At 34.5% G+C, this 22,213-nt stretch overlaps 2 protein-coding genes across 3 annotated transcripts in view; both read left to right on the top strand.

Moving 5' to 3' along the window:
• The first annotated feature begins 66 nt into the window (after positions 1-66).
• Positions 67-16,300, top strand: LOC139698268 (short transient receptor potential channel 1-like). Its single transcript, XM_071597143.1, has 12 exons — positions 67-981; positions 1,474-1,811; positions 3,264-3,490; positions 6,304-6,449; positions 9,462-9,732; positions 12,211-12,316; positions 12,833-13,055; positions 13,369-13,447; positions 13,539-13,790; positions 15,383-15,498; positions 15,849-15,950; positions 16,097-16,300. Exons 1-12 carry the CDS (start codon positions 67-69, stop codon positions 16,298-16,300), a joined length of 2,979 nt encoding a protein of 992 aa, XP_071453244.1.
• Positions 16,301-19,945: 3,645 nt separating this feature from the next.
• drpr (multiple EGF like domains draper) overlaps positions 19,946-22,213 on the top strand; it is a 54,848-nt gene continuing 52,580 nt past the window's right edge. For both annotated transcript variants that reach the window (XM_071597164.1, XM_071597165.1), the window contains exon 1: positions 19,946-20,004. The gene's annotated coding sequence lies outside the window, so the exon portion shown is untranslated. The remainder of the gene's footprint in view (positions 20,005-22,213) is intronic.

Below are 22,213 nucleotides of genomic sequence, written 5' to 3'. Positions count from 1 at the left end.
TTAGTTTCAAAAATTTAAGTTATGCAATCCTGTTAGCATGTATTGAGAACACGTGCTGTGACTACTATGGCTAAGAGATTGTTTGGTAAAAGACAGCCTGAGGAAGAGGAAAAAGACCTCATTCCTTCTGGCACCACTGGTACCTTCCGGCCAAATTTTGATCCTGATGACATGCCTCCTCCTCCACCACCTGATCCTCCCGGAGAAGAGAGGGAAGAACAACATGAAGATGATCAGGCTCCTAGGCTTAACATTCCCACAATTAATATTGGTTATTATGGAGAAGGCTATCCTCAAAATGTTTCAGATCCCAGTTTGGAAGGCAATGAATCAAGGTTTTATACTGCTATTGATGAACAGTTCATTCCACCAGGACTTCAAAATAGGACTCCTCAGGATATAAATGGAGTTCCTCAGCTGAGATCACTTTATAGTGCTGGAAGTCCAAATTTTGGACCTCCCTTTGAAGTGCCTAGGATAGAACAGCCAGCAGTTCCCCCGAAATCACGTAGTTATCCCAGAGTTTCCCAAGGATTATCTCAAACTGGACCAATCTTAAATGTGTCTAGGTCTCCCTACTCTCACCAAGACACCAAAGGTCCTGTACATCCTAAGTCAAATCTTAATGCTTCTGAGTCCTTTAAGCCCAGGACATCAATGGATGTCCCACCATCCTCGCAACCAATGGCAACACTCAATTTACCTCCATTTGGTCCCTCTCAACCTAAGCCTTCCTTTCTCAGATCACGATATAGCTTCTTTCCTGGTAATAGAAAATTAGGTACTTATCAGAGGCTTGATGATGGAGATGAAGAACTTATTCGTGATATTCCTTTAGAGAGACAACCAAGTGTTGTTCTCCCAATTCTAGCTGACAGGGAGCGTATGTATTTTGATCTAGTTGGATCAGGTGATGTAAATCAAGTTAAGGAGTTCTTAAAAGAAAATCCTGGATTTAACATCAACTGTGTTGATTTTGAGGTATGATTATTTCTTTGTGTTTTTGGGTTACATATATAATATAAATTCTCTCATATTAAATATTGTATCATCTTAAATATAATGCCTTTATGCTCTCCCCAAAATATTTTTTTAAAGAATACTATTTTGTATTACTTCCAAAGGATAACCTTGGTTGTTTTGGTTTATGTGACAATGTATGTCAGAATATTGAACAAACGCAATATTTTCACCACTTTGGTATATTTGATGGTTAAATTTAGGCAACTGCCAAAATTTCATCTCTTTTTACTCAATGCCCTGCTTTCAATTTTTTAATAATATAAGTGGGAAAAATGCGCTATCACATAGCTATAGTAATATTGCATATACTGCAGTATAAAAACTGGTTTTACTTTTACCCAAGCTTCTAATTCCAACTAGGTCTGCGCTACTATAATTTTTCTTAAAATGTAGTTATTGTTGTTTATTATTAGCTTTACCAAGAAGTAGTTAAAATAGTTTTCATTTTAGGGACACTCAGCTCTGCATATTGCTGTGTACAATGGTGATGAGGCAATGGTGAGCTTTCTCTTGGAGCAGCGTCATATTGAAGTTGGGGACTGTGCATTGCATGCAGTGCGTCTGGGGAGTGTCACTTTGGTGACCCTTCTTTTGGACCGATTGTCTTCATACATGCCAAATCTTGAATTTTGTGGTGTTCCCAATTCATCAGATTTTTCTTCAGATGTAACTCCTTTGATGTTGGCTGCACATCATGGGCATTATGAGATAATTGGAATGCTTCTTGAAAGAGGTCATAAGCTTGTTCCTCCCCATCACCCTAGGTGCAATTGTAAAGAAGTTTGCCAGTAAGTAATGATTGATAACTTTGGATAAATATGAAAGCATTGATATCTTTAGTAACATTGTGTCAGATATGAGTAGAAAATAATGTGATTACCTAAATATCATGGTAAAATGTTTTGATTTGTGACTCTTGGATTTAGGTAATCCATAATACTCATGACCCTTGTTTTGGTTTGGTCAAATGTAAGAGGGAAAGACAAGGTATGAACTACTATGGAATAATTTACATATTATAAATACAATGTATGCTAATTGTTCAAAGATCTTTTCCAATTCAGTCATTTTTCATGTCATCCCATAAAAGTGTTTGTTGAAACCTTGTTTTGTCTTTGGGATTACTAATAGATTTTGATTTTTTGTTCATCATGTATGGAATAATTTAAAATAGGTACTAAATGGAGAAAGACATAATAAATCTGCTTGTTCTAACAGCTGAAGTTAGAATGCATCCTCAGAGTAAACGAATTCCCTGGAAATGTGAAATTGCTAACTGAGATTGATTGGTCCATTACCTTCCCTGTAGTTTCTCTGATATAATGATTCCCCAGAGGCATTGGATGGCACCCAATATTGGCACATGTTGACTGGGTTTAGCTGAGGTTCAACTTCTGGAATCAGCCCTGGAATGTAATGCAACTGAATGTTGCAATCATTAGGCCATTATTCCCTCTGTTAGGGATTCTAGTGTTATTCTAAGGATTGGTGTAGGGGGGTAGTGTAAGACTTTGAGTCTACAGAGCGATTCAGTGAGGATTTCAGGGGAAATGAAACTCGGCAATAAGAGTAACATCTTTCTTTATTAATTAACACACAAATACATCCCTCAAATCACAACTTCCATTCTATTGTCTCTCCTGTGGGAACCCCCATGAAAGCAACCTCCACATGACTTCCCCATGCCCTCTGCTTCCTGGTCATATCTTCGTGCAACTTGTTTGTTTAGCCAAGGAAGGATGGCAGCAGGAAGGAGAGTGAGGAGGATATAGGTGAAGAGTGTAGCACCTTGCGTCATCTCTCCTAATGCTGCGATGGCTCAGTTAATAGGTGGGAATGTGGAGTGGAGTGGAATTTTTGCAAACTTACTACTGTGTATTTATCTCTACTCCAAGGGTTCCAGTTTTGATCTATTAGGAATCAAATTTCTCAAAAGGCATTCTGGTTAGTTTTTGTGCGCTTTATAGATAGACCTTCAAGCTAATTAGCTTCTCTATTTCTAAGATGGCAGGCCATGTATTGGGATTCCACCATGTCTTTTGTTGTTCATCAATTTCTATATGCTTAATTGCTTATTTCATTAATTCCATAATGGGAATGTGAAAGAAAGTTTCAGAATATTCTTAGTCAATGTGAACATTTTTTTCATTGCATTTCTAAAGAAATATAGGCAGAAAGTATTTTGAAAAAAATATGTAATTTTTCACAGCCAGTGTAAAGATTCTCTCATTTTTATGTAGAGCAAGAGAGGATGAACTTTACCGGTTGAGTTCAAAATATTCTCGATTGAATCTTTATCGAGCATTGGCAAACCCTGCTTATATATGCCACACTTCTTCTGATCCGATTCTTACTGCCTTTGAGCTATGTGTTGAACTCCAGCAGAGGAGTAAAATTGAGGAAGAATTTCGGTTAGTTTATGTGGATTTGGCTAAAGAAGTAAGGAGTTTTCCTGTTGATTTGATTAGTGAGTATGAATTTCATTTTTTTCATTGTTGTGTGAATGTGTGCTTTTATCACATGGTGAATTCAAGTATACATTGCTACTGTATCCTTTTTTCTAACGATAATAAAATGACTTAAAGACGATTTGTGTGAATCAAGAGGTTCATTTCAAGGCAATGTCACAGTTTAAACATTTATAATTTTTAACTGGCAACAAACTGATTACCAAAAATCACTTTTATATAAATCTTAGGAATTTATTTCCATTTTTGTTATTATAGTATGGTTATCAACATTTTTAGATGTTTCTTAAGTTAATTAAAAATCATCTAGGCACTAAAGAGTATTTTTTTACAAATTGACCACAGTATAATGTTTATAAATGTTACATTAATCATTTATTGAATAATTTAATATATTCCTTATGCTGGGGTCAGTTTTTGAAAAATACTCATTAATGCCAATGTGACTGCAGAAAATGTCAAAGGGCTAAGTGTCACCATCCTGTGACATTCCTTGAGCCTTCCTCCCTTCTCCCCTTAACCTTTTCTTTCCCTCCCCTGACCCAACCTTTTTCCTCCCACTCTCCCCCAATTACTCTTGGTTGTTCTCTCCTCCTCCCCTCCCCTCTTTCCCAGCATTTGTGTATATATATGTGTGTGTTCAAAAATTTTCCAATTTTCCTGAAGATATTACGCTTTAGTGAAACTAGGTCCTAATAAAAAAATTCTCCGTGGCACAGCATAGTGTCTTCTTTCATCATGATGGATTTCCACCATGTTACACCTGGAACTGTGTTATTCATTCATTTAATACTAACCGAATTACTGTTTCTGAGCATTGCTTTTGCTAATCAGGTGAATGCATCTTATGCTCTGGATTTTTCCATCTGGAAAACTACCTACAACTTGCAAGATACTTGTATCTAGTCCTTGAGAACTTCAAATGTAGCAAAATGTATCTTGTCATTTTCCTGTGTTCTAACAAATGTGTCCCCTCTACCACATCAAGCCTGCTTAAGATTAGCTCGTGGGGACATGTTATTTTCTCAACTGTGGTTTTGTTCCATATTTATCTATAGATTGTAATAATTTACTTATTTTTCATCCACATATACTAAATCAAGAACAAATTTTAATGAAATTAATCTAGTGATCATGTATGTTCAGAAATGTGCTCCTCTATAAAGTTTCTAACAGAGCCATATATTTCTCAACCTATTCCATCAATTGCAATAGGTATATGGGGTGTGTCCAAAAGCTATACGACCTTCATTCATATCTCGCTAATCTTCATCATCGGGGCCATGGCATCCTTTGAAGCAGTCATTTGATTGAACCACACACTAAGCAGCTTCCACATCTTGAAGCAGTCCTCAAATGCAGATTTAGGAATGGCTTTCAGCTTGCTTGTCACATTACTCTAAATCGCCTTGATGTCGTTGAACCTCTTTTCTTTTGAGTGCCATTTTCAATTTTGGGAACATCCAAAAGTCACAGGGAGCAATGTCGGAACTGTACGGAGGCTGGCGATGCTTATAGCTGGAGTTGCAATAAAATGATTTTTTAATATTCACTTGTTTTTTTTTTGGCCCATCGGAGGTTGAACAAAAAAACCACCCTTTTATATGCGTGAATCATGCAATCAACCTTGAAGCATCAGACATGTGCTCATATCCAAGCAACGTTACAGTATATTCTAGGTTATCATGAACAGAATTTGATCATCGTAGTTTCATTTGTATATCCTAGATGTAATGCAACCCTCATCTAGTTATCATCTAACTGGTTGCATAACACTAATTCAGACAGGAATGTTTGTCTTCTTTCTGTAATTGAAGGTAGAGGCTGTTTACTGAGAGTCAATTTGGACTAAAAAATTATATGATGCATGCATAGTTACTAATTGAATGGTTAATTATATTGCAGCAGAATCATGGGGATGTATAATAAGGTGATTAAATATGAAAAGGTCTGCTGTAGGCCTAATGAAAGACCCTAGTTGGGACAATGGAATATCCTTGTTGGTGAAATTATAGCTTTAGGCAGCATCATTGGCATCAGGTCTAGGGGGCAGTAGCTGGGAGTTACCCAAGCAGATTCTTTGCTAGTGATATTAATTTTGAATTGATGAATACAATTACAGATCATTTGAGAAAATTGAAGATTTTATCCATTGAGGAGGAGGAAAAGATATGAGTTTGATTAATTATGACCTACATATTTTTGTCCTGTAATTTTTGGGCAGTACTTGACTTCAGTATTATTGATTCAGAAAGGCACATAATTTCTGCTGTTTAATTAATAATTATTGATGCATATGTTTTTATTGGTTCAAGTCACTTAAGAGAGCAAATAGGCCAATTTTCATTCAATTCAGAATCTTGCATTTTCTGTATGTACCACATGTCTATTGAAAAAAATGTACAATTAGCACAGGCTTGTATTGATTCATCACTCTGTGGTAAACTGGCTTGAAGTACTTACTTACCTACTACGTATTAAAAATTTTAATTATTACTCTATTCAAGTTTTTTTCACAAACTACATTATGGAGAAAAATACCGTCCAAGATGTAAATTATTTCTGATAATATTGCCTCTGTTTACGGCCTTCTATTCTATGGATAAATTTTTGGTTAAAGTGTATCTAATTCTGCATTTGAAACTGCATTCATCCTCTTTAACCTTGGCAATGCTTAGTTTTTTATATTGTATGCAAATGATCAAAGACTTCATTTTAGAAATATATATTCCTGTGTTACGTGATATGCATGAATGTATGTATTTACATTGAAAAACAAATTGATTTGATCTCTGTTTTTTCATTTTAACAGATTGTTGCCGCACGGAAGAGGAAGTGGAAGTACTGCTCTCTTTATCGGCTGGCTGTGACTGCCCTGGACAATTCAGGTTCCCAAGGCTTGAGCTTGCTGTAGATTATTACCAAAAGGAGTTTGTTGCTCACCCAAATGTGCAGCATGTATGCATATATAATAAAAATTATTTGCATAGTCTTAAATATTTGCAGAATTTTTTGAAAATGTTTAATCTCTTTAGTGCCATAGGCCAATTTATAGGAACTTGCATAGAAAATAATAAAAATTATAATAACTAATTTTAGTTTTAATAAGTCACATATTATTTTGATAACATCAAAAGAGGATAAATTGATATTAACTAAATTGTTTATTTATGTATTGCATGAATGTAAATGTTTCCAAAAATGATATGTTTTCATACTTTAGATGCATATCTTTAATGACACAATGCCCAATCAAATGCCACTGAAACCAACCCTTTATGTGGTAAAATTACTAGTAAAACTGTTATCAAGAGGTAATACTTAAGCATATTTATTATATTTTTAAGTTTTGTGAGTTATTATTTCTGTTAGCTAAACTCTTATGCAAGTGATGCAACACAAAATAAAAAATATATTGCTTTGTAATCACTTTGTCTGCTCTAGCTGTCCTTTTGGAGGGCAGAAGTAACCCTGGGTTAGCAAGTCTGTCTATGGAGCTAATGGTTGCTGGTTTGATACTAACAGGCACCAAAAATTTTCAGCTTTGGAAAAATCACAGTTTTAATTTATCTGGTATGTGGCAATGAGAATGGCAAAAAATTCCTGTGACAAAAACTACCCTCTAACAATGATGAAAGCAACAATTTTGCTACTAGGCACTACAGCTGCCAGCTGTAGTGAAAGTCAAGTAATCATAAACTCAAAATGGCAATGGAAAATGACCATATTAGTTTCCTCGGAGAATGCAGTTTGGCAATGGAATAAGAAGAACTGAGAAGTTAGTAAACCAATATTAGAATTGAAATGATGGTGATAATTTTATCCTTTTGGGGAGGCATCTTCTGGACCCTGACTAGCCTCAAGTTCTAGTTGAGGTTGGAAATTATTGAGACATGTTCTATTTGTTGGAGAGAACTAAAGCTTCTGTCAATAGTTTGATCATGCTTCTCTATAGAAAAGTAATGAAGACAGCCCTGACATGTAAGCTATGGAAGATAATTTCTGTTCTTTATCTTCAGGTATACAGTGCATCAAGTACAGTTTTCCACTATTACATGAATATCATATGGCCTCATTTGGGCTTAAAATATGGCAAAAAAAACACATTTGAGGAAATTGTGGATGGAAACTTGGTGAATTACTTGCTGTCACTAAATGATAAAGTTTATTTGGAGGTAGATGGCTTAAAGAGTTTGGGTGGAAATAATCAAGTGGTGCCCAAATCTGATGACAGTGATATTTTGATATCTCAGAAGAAACTTAGAGTGATACTGTAATTATGAAATAATGAGGCTTATGATGTTCAGCCACTGGAGTGCAGTGTAATCTGTGACACTTCAAATGATACCACCTTTGGTTGCACCAAAATGCCAAGACAAGCATTTACCACTACAAAAGCTTTGTGTATCATACATCTTAATTTTTTCACTCAAAATTGTTGAACCTAGTTTTACACTATACCAACTGGTATGCTCAATCCTTCCTCTCTGCCCAGGAAAAATTTTTACTGAGGTCATGAGGAAGATGATCAGCAGTGATGACAATTGAGATGAAAAAAATTATTACAGTTTTGCTAGAAGTGATATCACAGAAACGCTGACATTTTTTGTACTGTGTAAAAAATTCTTACATGAAAAATTATATCAAGGAACCATTTCCAGTTTTTCCATCTTCATTGATAATTCCAAACTTTTCTTGTGCACAATATAAGCTCTTGTTATGGGGATAACTGCTCTTGTGCCATCATTACAAACCGCCTGAGTAAATAAGTGCAGAAGAGACATTAGTCAATACAAAAAATCATTCACTGCTACTTCATTCAATATCTGGCAAATAAACGTAAACAATAGGGAATTAAATCCTGGAAATTTAAACCATTACTGGACTATTGCCTTACCCTCTAATTTTGCCATTTTTTAAACACTAAAGAAGATAAGATAGTTTGCAGGAACATTAACTAAGATTTGTGTCAATGGAAGATTATTAATTGTCGGAAATATCTTTTGAAAGGATTCCATGTTGTTGTGGAGAGAATTTGATTCAGTGCTTTGGCACATTAGCTTTATGGGCATCATGCATATTTGATTTTGGTATTCCAAAGTAAAAGAAAGAATGTTCTTTTAGGATAGAAAGGTAAGCTAGGTATGGGAAATGGAGAAATTTTCTAGAAGTTCAGGAAATATAACTTAAAGAATCCTATTTTGCTGCTACTTTCTATGAATTGGTATCTGTAGCATATGATATATTATTTTTTTAACAATACATAATTTTCCTAAAACTTTAAACAATGCATAGTTTTTACTAAAATATATCGCCATGTTTACTGCAAAATAATTAAACTAATTTCTGACTGTGATCTTTTAATACAATGTGTTTTAATGCATCGTCATGATGGTAATATATATGCAATACGTGTCTAATCATCATCAGGTATGAGGCACCTGATGGTGATGTATTGGTACTGAAGCATAATACACTGAGTTAATGTGGAAAATTTTATTATTTTACATCATTTTAACTGCCATAAATAAGAGCACCTCTACGACTTATAAACCAAAAGTTCATTTGCATTATTTGCATAGTTTTCATGATTTGTTAAATATCGCGTAACCAGCAATTATTCAATTTTTATTATTAAAAAAACATTGAATTAAATTAAACAAAATCAATTATTGATAAAAAAAACTTAATACTGCTCTTTCCTGAAGTGCTCCATAAATATCAAACATCTTTTGGTATTTTTTGTGGGCACTCTTAAAATATTTTGGCTCTTATAGGTTTAACTTTTTGTAAAATACCTAAGTGGTCTTAAGTCTCTTAAAGATAGCTAGGTATATACCTAGTAGGCCGTGGTCATGCACATATTAATGGGAATGGCAATTAATAATCCATCAGGAATCTATCATATTTTATTGCATAAAACTGTATATTTTTATCTAGATTCTTCTCTAAAACCAAATTAAATTATAGGTTTTGCGACGTGCATGGCTGGGAAACTATTATCATTGGCACAAGAAAAGTTACACTGCTAAGGCATTATCTGTTCTCCCACGTATTCCAATGATCCCTGTCATAGTACTTCTGTGGATGATAGCACCAGCCAGTAAACGTGTGAAATATTGGAGCTTGCCAGTAAACAGAATGATTTCATCTCTTGCATCATATCTTGTTTTCCTTGTTTTAATTTTTCTTGAATCAAATCAAAATAAGAAGCAACAATTACGGGGACCCCCTCAATCAGGTAAAGTTGAGGAATTTCTTACTGTTTGATTTTATGAGGGAATAAATGGACATGAAGTTCTAATACCCAATCACTTTTTTTGGTAAAATCGTTTATTTAAACATATTTTATAATTTATACTCACCTTAAAGCTAACCAGAGCTAAGGCCAACCCGGAAAAAAATGAACAGTTAAAGAATTCTAAGGTGATCAGGAAGGAAATTAAATATTTTGTGAGAAAGAAATGCCATCAGCTAAATTATGAAATCACTAGATTTTCTTTGCAGAATTTTTTTAATTAAAGATTAAAAAAAGATTGCAGTTCAATTTTTCCTATTTGAAAATGTTCCATGAACTGTCATTTTTCTCACTATTCATTGACACATACCTCATAATGAGGTAAAACCTAAAATATGCAAAATAATCTTCCATTTATTGTCATCTCCCCTCTACATATACCTTTATCCTCATCCTTCATCCCGCTTTACCTAGTACTCTCTTTGCAATGGTATTTAAAAGAAGGAATTGTCAAAAATGGAGTTAGACAGCTAATGTGGAATGAAGAGAAAGGCTAACCTATTGATTAGGAAATCTCTGGGCATATATTGAGCTAGGTTAGAGCCCATATTGATACAAATAACAGAATTTCACAGTGTCACAGTGTTTCTCAGAATTTCAGTGTGATTTTAAGGAAAAATAAGGTCTGATGAATTCCTGTTCAAGTAGTTCATGTAATACATACATCTGGGTTAGAATCTTTTTCAAAATTAATGAATTTTACACTGTAAAATTCTCACCTTTGTGCAATTATCAGTTGGTAACTGCTTAAATTACTGTTGCAGAAATATTCCTCAGTTTCTCTGAATTTGTCAATGTTGATGTTTTTGTCCACTCTTATGCTTGCTAATTTTATTCTAATTGGAAATGGAATAATGTAATTAATTTATCAAATAATGTGGGAGTCCATGTAGTGTTGGCTATAATGAAATACTTTGGGGTCATCATGTAGTCACAAGACTGTTACTGATGTAAGTTTTATAGCACTAAATACACTAAAATATTCAAAATTCATATCAGAATTGAAGAATAGAATAATATTTAATTTTTATTAGTACTAATATTACTTGGCACTACTGGCTATAGTTCCGTGGCCACCTCTGCCATCTGTCTCCCCTGTCCCCTCTCAATTACCTTGCTCCTCCATTGCCTTCCACTGTTTCTTTGGACTTTCCCCTACGTCATCAACTGCTGTAATTTTGGTTGTCCTCTTCAGTATTTTTCACTGGGTTTACCTGTGTTTTTCAACCGAATTTTCATTTGATATGCCTTGTGTGTGAACTAAATATCTAATATAATGATAGATGAACACTTTTTTTCATTTACCACTCCATTTGCCGTAAAGATTTTCAACTCTTGAATGTTCTGCTTCAAATTACATTCTCATTTATTGCTCTATAGAATTTTTTCATTAAATCTCTCTCTTATTATCTTAATAATTCCTCAACTCTTTTCAACACTATCCATTTCTCTGACCCATATGACACCCAGTTAAGAGATGGCATGGTGTATTTTCATTTATTTTTCTTACTTATATTCTTAGATGATGTTTTCTGGAGTGAAGAATAACTTTGACTTCTGGTTAGAAGCATTGCCTTCATTACATCCGACACGTTGTTATCAGTAATCAGAGTTTCAAGAAACTGACATTGTTTCACTTTACCAATTAGTAGACCCTGAGTCGGGGTGTTGATTGTCTTGGCAGTATTTTAGTGAATACTCTGAATACCACTCTCAGTGTGATCCCTCAATAGCGGTCACAAGTTGAGTTATCATTTTCTTGTGCACTGGGTAAAAGTTTTATTTTGGCAGATTTGTTTGTACTTCATGGAAGTTCTCCATCAGCTCGTAATTTTCTTTTTCTCTTCAATTAAGTTATCTTAAATTCCCCCTAATTCTCCTCTCAAGCATTCTTCCATTTGCCTCATTCCTCTCCTAAACCTTAACCATGAATCTTTCCTCAAACCACTGCTCCCTTTTTTCATGTCATTCTTACCCACCTTCAGTTATTACTATTACTTGTTTCAGTTTTCCCCCCCTTTTGTTCTTTATCTCTTTCGGGCCATTTTTTACTGCTTATCTTTAATTTTGTAAAACTTGTTCCTTTTACTTCTCCTCTACCCTTTAATTCTTGTGCATTTCATCATCTCCCATATTTTACCTTTTATACTTGTACATATAGTATAATTCTTTGCCTATAATTTTCTGTTAAGAAAGTGATCTGAGCCACAGTCTGCCTCTGCGCGGTTGTGAACATACATTATGTCTAACACATGCCTCGCCTCAATTAGTAAGTAGTCAATTTTATTTTTAGTGAATCCATGTAGTGAACACAGAGGTGCTTTTTCTACACTTCCTTTCCTTTGGACCTTGCACTTGTTATCAGTTTATAATTTCTACCATTAAAGTCTCTAATATATGTGCTCTCTGTATATCTTTCAGGTTTAGAGGGAATATTGGTCTTATTTGTTACATCCCATATATTTAGCTCAGTGAGATTGTGCATGCTTCAAGGACCACGCCGGTTTTTTAGCCATTTGTGGAACTGGTAAGTGTGTGCTGAAATACACCATTACTCATATGTTGACTAATATAAATAGAGAAAATAACAATTTAAAAAGGATTAAAATGAAATCAGAAAGGCATGTATATAATGGATTTGATGTGACTGCTTTTTAGGAATTATTGTGAGGGAAAGTTAGATAAAATTTTAGGTAGGTACATACTTACATGATTCAAATTTTTTAGATACCCATCCAAAAGAATATTTAATGTGTCTGGAATTCCATATCCGTTTTCCCAATTGACTGTGTTTCTTACTCATCAGTTAAGCCATTAATCTATGTCCTGAAAGTCAAATTTCTCCACATTTTACCGATTGAGTGAATGTGAATTAAAACTTTTAACAAAAAAACTTCATCCTTCATTTGAAATTCAGGCTTAAATTAGAGGATATGGGTTCCTCTGGAATATTATATGATTTTACTACATGTAGCCAATTATATGATTTTACTACAGGTAGACATGTACCTTGTTAAAAATTGAATACAACTTTATCTTCTAGGTACGACTTGATCAACCAACTGCTTTTTGTGTTGGCTTTTTTATTCTGGCTGGCCGCCTTAATAGATGTCCACAACAATGGAAACTTATACTTAGAAAGAAAGTACTGGGATCAATTAGATCCAACTCTTCTGGCAGAAGGTTTCTTTGCTGTTGCAACTATCCTGTCATTTTCCAAGCTCCTCCTCCTCTGCCAGCTTAATTTCTATCTAGGACCGTTGCAGGTTAATTAGTTTTCGTTTTAATATTCTCTTCTATGTGCTATTTCCTCTTTTGATATGAATGTGGATCAGATTTATATACAATTATCATAATATGGATTTAATGATACAAAAACTTTTGTTGCTAGTTATATCTGATTTATTTTAAATTAAAATTTATTTACACCTCTCTTCATGAAAGTTTGCTTATTGTCAACTAATCATCACAAACTGAACTTCATGAAATTCTAATTTTTATTTTTCTGGCATTAATATTTGGTTTTATCAAAAAGCAAAAAGGTATTTTGTTCTATCTTAAGGTTAATTTTAATTTCAGGTCTCATTGGGGAAAATGACAAAGGATTTAGCCAAGTTTCTTGTTATTTTTATTGTGATCATTATATCATTCACTGCAGGTGTGCTACATAATTCTACCTTAATTTTTTGTCATACTCTATTTGAATATAAAGCATTATTATGAGCATTAATATTAACTCTATCTTAAAGGGTTATGCAGACTTTATCACTACTATGATGGAATGATACAAACGGATGCTGCAAGTGGCCAAAAAACTTCTCAAGTCAGTTCTTTTGTGAATGTTGGAGAAACAGTGAAAACTTTATTCTGGGCTATTTTCTGTATGGCACCTCTTGAATCTGCTGATGTAATAATTGAAGATTTACCTTCTGAAAACAGTACTTTAATAATTACAAATAAGCATGTTTTTACAGAGGCTGTTGGATACATTGCATTTGCTCGTAAGTTTTCATGTAATACATTTTTTAGCTTATTTTAAATATCATCTGAACTACTAATGTCTCTACAATTATTTATTAATATGCAGTAATTTTCAAGAGTAACCTGGCAACTGCATTTGCAACCCATGGTCTGTCTAGCTTTGTAGAAAATCCTCTTGTTAATTTACTTTTAATGCTGAATTGAGTAAATGAAAAGCTCCAATAGCCTTAAACAGTTTGCCTTTCAAAACAAAGTAAAAATGAGATTATTTGGCTAACGCCACAAGTCAAAGGATGGGGTAAAGGGCAAAAAAACAAAATGGATGAGAAAGGTGAATACATTTTTACCCTTTACCCCATCCTTTCACTTGTGGGGTTAGCCAACGAATCTCATTTTTACTTTGTTTTGTAAGGTAAACTGTCTACAGCTCTTGGAGTTTTTCATTTATTCAATACTACTACCTGTAAGAGCTCAATTCTATCAAATTTACCTGCAAGTTTAAGGCTAGAATTCTGATTTGGTTATGGGTATTGTATTGCCAAGTGTTACTTTATTTATGTGGTAGTTTAAAGTAAAATAGATGTCTAAATTTTGGGGTACCTGAAAGCCTTATTATGTTCTACTTGCCACACATCACTATTGTTTTGGCTTTATGTTATCATTTCCCGTCTACTATAGTCATAGGGGAACATGTGAATTATTTATTTATTTATCGACTTCATTGGGCGAGGTTGAGACTAATAGTCCGTTCTTCCACTTAACCCTACATTACATACATTATATTGAAGACATTCACATACAACCAAGCCCTAGACGGAAATCCACCTAGGCGGGAATCGAACCCACGACCTTTGGGTTGGTAGGCGAGGAAGTTACCCCGCCGCCACCGAGGCCGGCAATTATGATATGTTGTAAAATTAGAGAACAATAGGCAATGAAAGCTCACGTGTGATTCAGAAGTAATCAATGCTTGTTGATTCACCAGTAAAATATAATATAAATCAGCACCCAAAATCAAGTTCTCGTAGATGCAGTACTGTTAGCATAAATATCTTATTCCTTTATGGAACTGAAATTGGAGTCAATGTGAATTAAAAATATGTGCAAATCAATGTGGAGGAGCAGCTGATTAGTTTGCAAGATATCATAATTTTGTGAGATGCCTGATAGAGGCAAATAATGAATTGTAGACTTACGAGCCTAATTCATTTTGTATTTACACTTGTAACTGTATCAACGCATTCTGTATTTGAATTGTATTGTATTTTCTCAGTGTACACTGAATAAGCTTACTCATTGTATTGGTAATTATTTAAAAAATTTCTCTTAACAACTTTCTTTAGCTTTTCCTTATGGATGAAAATAAGTCATTCTCTAGAGATAGGTTGATGGCTCAATTAACTTTATTTCCATGAATGGTCTCGTTTTCAAAGTATTTTGTGTTGTAAAACTTTTATCTATGTTATTTACAGCATTCTACACTTTGCTTTCATACATATTTTCTCACTTTTTTACAATACATTAGATTTTTTCCATATAAATTTACTGATTTCATATGCAATATAGATCTAAATAAGGCAGCTATCCAATTTGTATTTAATTTATATTTCAGTCTTTGAAGTTTTATCTGTAATCATCATACTTAACATGCTCATTGCTGCTATGTCTAATACCTACCAAAAAGTTGCAGATAATGTGGACATAGAATGGACTTTTGGTCGCACACAGGTAAGAAGGTTTAAGTTGAAGTGCTTCTTTTAAAGTTAGTGAAGTAGATTTTTAACTACTGACAAATATGCTCAATTAATGAACTCAGAAGAAACAATAGCAATATTAACAAGAGCAATATTAACAAGAGCAATATTAACAAGAGCAATATTAACAAGTGCATTAGAATTTTGCCTAATGACTTTTCTTTTATTAGTTCTGGTATATCATAAGACTTATTATCCCTCAAGCTCAAAAAGTATCGGCATAATTAGTGCTGTCAGACCCCACCACTGAAGCAGAGGTTGTGAAATATGTATGTTGTTTCTTTGGTCATATCAAATAAATATATACACAAAAATTTTTTGTAGGTTTACTTGGGGTACATGTCGCAAACAGTGTTGCCACCCCCTTTCAATCTTCTTCCAACTCCTTCTGGACTTTCTTCAATGGGAGAGTGGTGCCTAATCTGCGTGAGACCCAATAAAGGGAAGAGAGCACGCTGCTCCTTTTCCCACTGTTGTTATGTTGTGAGTCATGAATGAAACTTAAGAGTCCCAATTTAGGCATATACGTGGTCAATACTGATTGATTTATTATGGGCATATTTTTTATTTAGGAAAGAGATGAGCCAAGTAATGTGAAAGAGGAATATCCAGAAATCATCTCCCAACTAGCTCAGCGGTATTTTACAGATAAAGAAACATCCAACTCTACTGGAACTGAATCGAGTATCCCTGCTAGTCCTAACTTGGATGTTCTTAAGCGTGATATTTTGGAGCTAAAAACTTTGTTGAAAGAATGTTTAACATCAAGAACATAGGGAGAGGTTTTGCTATTTTTTCTATGTTCATGCATAAGTATACAAAAGGAATACTCATGTGCAATTCAAATGACATATTTTTACTATTTAAAACAAATTTGCTTTTTAAATAAGAATAAATGAAGTGCATGCAGAAAAATATTGGTTATTTTTTTCCCTCACCATTATATAGGGAAACAAATATCAATATGAAATTATGAAATGGGGTAGTTGGGAATAATTGTAAGATGGCATTTTGAGTGGCAAAAAAAAGTTGAAGACTGTAATTAGAGATTGCTCAGTAAACAAGGTAGACGGAGGCAAAGAGTAGGCATGCTGGGCAGAATTAAGAGGGTTAAAATTATGTGAACTTGGAGAATGGTTTATTTTTATATAGAATACATTACTGACATTTCATGTGATATTAGATGGATGAGGCTGCAGTGCTTAGTCCCTGTGCCCATGGGTGGTAAACCTACCATGGGCACATGGGTGGTAAACCTACCATGAGTGGTAAACCACTGGCAATGGTAATAATAAATTAATTAATGGAAATTGTTCTCTTGTGAATGAGTTTACGTCATATGATGTGGGATAGTGTACACTCCCAAGATCTAATTACTCATTATATTCCACATACACATTAAAATAAGGAATTGTGTCAATTCTCACACCATAGCCTGTGATAGAAGTTGTTTAGATTTTATTAGTTATAGAAAACACCAAATCCTGTGACACAAGTGCTGAAGGCCTATTTTGAAAGGAGCATCCAATGTTCCTAAGATGGGTGGACGGTCAACAGGTGTATGCAGAACGCTTGCCGGGAAAAGGATCAGCTAAAGCCAATGAGAAAATGTTGCTTGTTCCTAAATGAGTTAAGAGACAGATGCGTGCGGCCAAAAGAGACTATAACCTTCAACATAAGAAATGAATGGACATGTGGCCCAGTATGACACTGGGGTTTCTACAGTTGGTACCTCTACTGGTCACTTGTCCTTTCCTCCTTTAATCCCATATTTTCTATGTACTCATCATCATCCCATACCCACTATGGCCTACTATCCTCACTCCTTCACATATATCAGGACTCTATGCATCCAATTCGTTCATACATGAGGGGAACAAAAACTTATGGGGTGAGTATTGTTATGAATTCTCCAGAAAGTATCACTGGATAGGTCACCATTGAGAATAATATTAATCAATGACATTAACTCACCTAAAGCTAAGATTATTCATGAAGCTGAATGAATTTTGACTGATTGAGCTTTCTTTTGTTTAAACTTATACCGCTAAGATTTTGAAAATTAGTTATGACCACCAGAAAGAATATCCGTTTTTCTGTTTCTCATGGGTTATTTACTATATCTGCATTTTTTAGCTTCTGATTGTGATTTCTTTGCTTTGAGTGAATGCAGTTTTGTCCAATGAGTCCTCACCATCAATGGTGCATTCAGTTTGCAGATTTCTTCAACTGTAGAAGAAATAATACTGCCACTTTTGCTTTGTCATGCAACATTTTTTTGGAAAGCAAAAGTTTTCCCCGCCTTCTCTACCCCAATGATCCATTGCTCAAGTCTCAGTGATTACTTAAACTTTTGCTGGTAACTTTAGCGTCATACCCTGAGTGTGGAGTCATTATTCTGATCCTTGTTCTTCTCTCAGGTGATATGAGCCTCAACAATGAACCCGACGTATATTTACTGTCAAACTTTATAAAGCATTAGTAACAAGCTTTCAATCTTTAATTCCCATGCGCATGATCTTTCCTAATCGGACATTATTTCCCTTTTGGAAACTAGTCTTACTCCCTCAGCAGGTGATAGTGAACTCTCTGTTTTGAATTCCTACAATTTTTACTGCCGTGATTGATCTTTAAGGGGCAGCAGAGTACTTCTTACCATAAACTCAGTGTTGCCTTTGAAATGTGGCAAAGACCTCGAAATAGGCAGTAAAATTATGTGATTAAGATTATGTGTCTGATTTTCCCCTGGTAATAATATTGGATTGAAAAGTTTTATTTGTCGAGTGATTGTTGTTGACTAGTAATTCCTATCAATGATTTCAACAGATCCATTTGTTGGAACTCTCCAACAGATGGCTATGTGCTCATGTCTGAGGTCAATTTTTATACAGCATTTCATTCATGAACTTTACCTGTCCAATCACTACCTTCAAAGCATGTGTGATCTGGCAAGATTGGACTTTCTCCTCTCCTACATCCCCCCTGAGGCAATCAGTCACCCATGGCCAAAATGTCTAAGACTCCAACCATGAGTCCCTCAATACTATTTTCATTTTTGAGGATAGCGGGACAGCCATGGGGATCTCCTTTCCACAGCTAAGCTCTACTATGCCTGGTAAAATGTTAACTAGGAGGACCCTAACTACTGCAAAGACCTCATCCCCTGCATTGTGCACACCTCTTTGCCTGTCTCGAAGCAGGATATGTCCTTGCTCCATCCATCATAAAGACCCAGTACTAGCCGCTAAGAATAAAGCTAACAAATTTCTCCCTGATTTAAGTTAGACATGACCCACAAGTTTTCTGGAACAACAAATTAACTTGGCACCTCTACAAAGCCTTTCCCAATGAAAACAGTGCACCATCAGCGAGTTATGTCATTGTGAACTGCTCACCATCATGATTTTCATTCGAATATTCTGCTTAAATTCATTCATAATTTATGCTGTAAATATAGGCATCTATATATATAATGTTTTGAAATTATTACAATTACTAGTGTAAAACGTGTATCATACTATTTTATTTAACTATTAATATTTTAGAGTCTCAATTTCCAGGTGCATATTATTTCTACGGTGTATGCTCCTTTTATCATGTGAAAACCTTTTAATTATATTTTTTATCTAATTCTTTTACATAAAATCTTAAAATACTTTAACCCCGCTTAAATTTAGTAAAGTATTTCCTTCACCTCAAAGAGAATTTACAGGCCTATCTTAACTGAAATGGTTATTATATTTTTGTGTTTCATCGAGTGCTTCTCAATCATTAATCACACCTACTCAGAATAAATAACAATTTTCCAGAGTTGTTAACATTTATTTTTATTATAAAATTAGCCTTTAGATAAATTATAAGTAGTTCCGAGTATGTGGTCTGAATGATGTTATTCATACTTATATGCGATTAAAAGAAAAGAAACATCCGAAAAATTACTCTAAAACATTTTCAAGAAGTTGTAAGTCAATATTTTGACCATCAATAGCATGATTTTTTGTATTTATTAAAATATGTGTTACCACACGGAAGGTCACTAGTGCAACTACAATTAAATTAATATTTTGAAGTTGGAGGTTTTAATGCTAGGGCATATTAGACATGCTTATCGGCCGAGCTATTTGGTTCTTAGTTGTGCGCCCAGCTTTTAAACATTCGGCCTGTTACTTGGCGGGCTGATACACTAGACGCGCAAGGCTGAGGCTATTTAACATAAATTTACAGCTTGAATAATTTTAACTTATTGAATATGACACATTCACGAACAACGATAATTATCTCACCTAATTTCCAGAAGCGAAAAGGAATCAATAATATTCTCACGTTTTTGCAAAGATTACGCCGTATCACCAATTCTAAGTACGCGGCTAGCGTGTTGTACGATTGTCATGTGTCATACTTGCGTACTGCTTCGCGTTTGTTTTGTTGTAAGTACTGTTATCAAGTTCGTCACCAAAACAGAGGATTTTCTTGGTGAAATGTAAGTAATTCATTGACTGTTGTGTTTTGAACTTTTTTTTTGAAATCACGTTTGGTTTGTACACTAACTTTCTCTTAAGATTTTATTCAGTAATTATCTTAGTTGCTTTGTGGTTCGATTTATATATTGTGCTGAATGTTCGTTTATTATGCTGAAGTTATTTTTTGGATATTTGAAGGTGATTACGTTATGATAAATGGAAATATTTTTCATTTTTGTATTCCACTTGTTTTGGGATTTTAATTGACCATAATAAGTTCCCCATAAAGGATTGAATTTATTAATTAAATTCGAAAACATGAAGTCCAAACTTGAGGTAAATCAGCATTTAGTTCCAAGCACTAACAAAGCATTCAGACTATTGCTCATTGTCAAGTTGGTCGTATAAAACCTTATTGCTGTGTGAAATACGCCGTAGACGTAATTGAACGGCAAAGTAGTTAGACGTACATCGTGAGTTGACTCTGTGATTTTAGCTTCTTACACACCAATGACAGCTGTTTTTGTAAATTTCTTAGTTGACAGGCTATGGGTGTGTTATTTGCTGTCACGATACTTATTATCTGTATTGATTAAGAACTTCATTTAGGGGTTTAGGGCAATCGTATACTGTTCTCCCACTGTTTGCCATACATGTATAGACTTACTGTAATAAAGTTTCATCCTTATACAGTAATGCATCATTTCCTACTTTTCACAAAACACATCGAAATACGGTGTGGATTATTTGACGGAGTTTGCTTTGGGGCTCACCTAGTTTTTCTCGTTGAGTCCTCTCGTGTATTTATTTATTGGGAGGTAGTTTGTTAAATTTTTCAACGCATATCCTATCGTGAATTGTTGATACACGGCCGAGCATAATAGATTACTAAAGCCGCTTCCATAATTTATTTCCAATCGCCATACTATACTACTGCCTAGAGTAAAGCCACATTAGGTACGGCGAAAGTTTTTCTTGATGGAGTAGTTTTGCTGGGAAACCAGCTGTTTAAAATCAACATTTAATTATTAATAGGTCAGTACGATTTATTAGACTTGTTTTGCATATATATACATGCTGATTCAAGTGAATGAGAGGGAAATCCTTTAGGAGATGATGGTTAAATCTTGATAATTCGTATTTTAATTTTCAAGCCAACGAATTTGATACCTATCCGTGTAGGTAATGTCGTGGAATGGATTATATTCCTTTATCCTGTATTAAATGTTTTGGTTGTTTATTAGTGTATAGCATCTAGGGATATTAATCATATATTCACCATTATTTCAATGTCATTTTTCAATATACCCGATTGCTCCAGTTAATAATCATTCCATGATACATAAAGGCTTGGAATCACGAGTCAGATGAAAAGTTGCTGCAATTGAAGTTATTTGTTCACAATATTTTACGCAGAACATCAGTTTCCGTCTATTCATTTCAATTTCAAGCGGTTCCAAGGATCATTTATCATTTACGTCATTAGTGCTTACTTCCGCGCTGCCTTTTCCTGTGGTCTGCTCATGACTCGCAGATTGAAGCGCAATCAGAAGTGGGGGAGATAGTCGTAAATGGAGCCCACATCTTGAAAGCCCTTTAATTTCCTGTCCATTTCTTCTCTTTTGTGTCAATCTTACCACCATTTGTTTGGCTTTGTTGTAGTAAAGAGAATCACCCGAGGTGGGCTCAATATTAATAAATTGAGCGTTCTATGAAAACATAATTTTACGAGTAATCTTATCATTGAAAGACCATTTCATGGAAAATCCGGAAATTCCCAATTCATAGTTATGCGACGTCCTCTAAAAAGACATGATACATGCAGATATTTATGGAAGCATCCTAGTGATGTATATGCAGCTGTCGAGCTCATCCTCGCACATCTTGACTCACAAAAAATTATGCACAGATTTGTACTTTTTTCATTTTTTTAGCATCGCAGCAGCCGCCCAAGTCTTGTTTAGAATAACATTTCAACTGCTGTTGCGTGCGTGTTAGAATATTTAGTGATGAAGTACATTAATTTGCTAATATCCTATCACGTTCGCAGTTTTTCAGCCCTCGCAATTATCGCAACAAATAAGTTTCGGATCTTTCGTAATTTTATTGTTTTATAACTGATCTTTCCCGATTGTCTTGTTTTATTTTGTCTGATGCCTAGAATACTTCCGAAACTGGCTAATTAACATAGCCTCTCATGACCTCGGAAGGTCGTATCATTCGAGAATA

Source organism: Hetaerina americana, unplaced genomic scaffold, assembly GCF_022747635.1.
Source record: "Hetaerina americana unplaced genomic scaffold, ioHetAmer1.1.p SCAF_80, whole genome shotgun sequence".
Classification (NCBI taxonomy): domain Eukaryota; kingdom Metazoa; phylum Arthropoda; class Insecta; order Odonata; family Calopterygidae; genus Hetaerina; species Hetaerina americana.
The sequence above is the reverse complement of the archived record's forward strand: the minus strand, read 5'-3'. Positions and strand labels throughout refer to the sequence as shown.

Bases quoted from the DNA above. Each gene is read 5' to 3' on its own strand.
- LOC139698268 (XM_071597143.1), top strand. From the start codon at position 67: ATGGCTAAGAGATTGTTTGGTAAAAGACAGCCTGAGGAAGAGGAAAAA. The intron at 6,450-9,461 runs GTATGCATATAT...ATTAAATTATAG, and splicing joins CTCACCCAAATGTGCAGCAT to GTTTTGCGACGTGCATGGCT. The intron at 15,499-15,848 runs GTAAGAAGGTTT...AATTTTTTGTAG, and splicing joins GGACTTTTGGTCGCACACAG to GTTTACTTGGGGTACATGTC.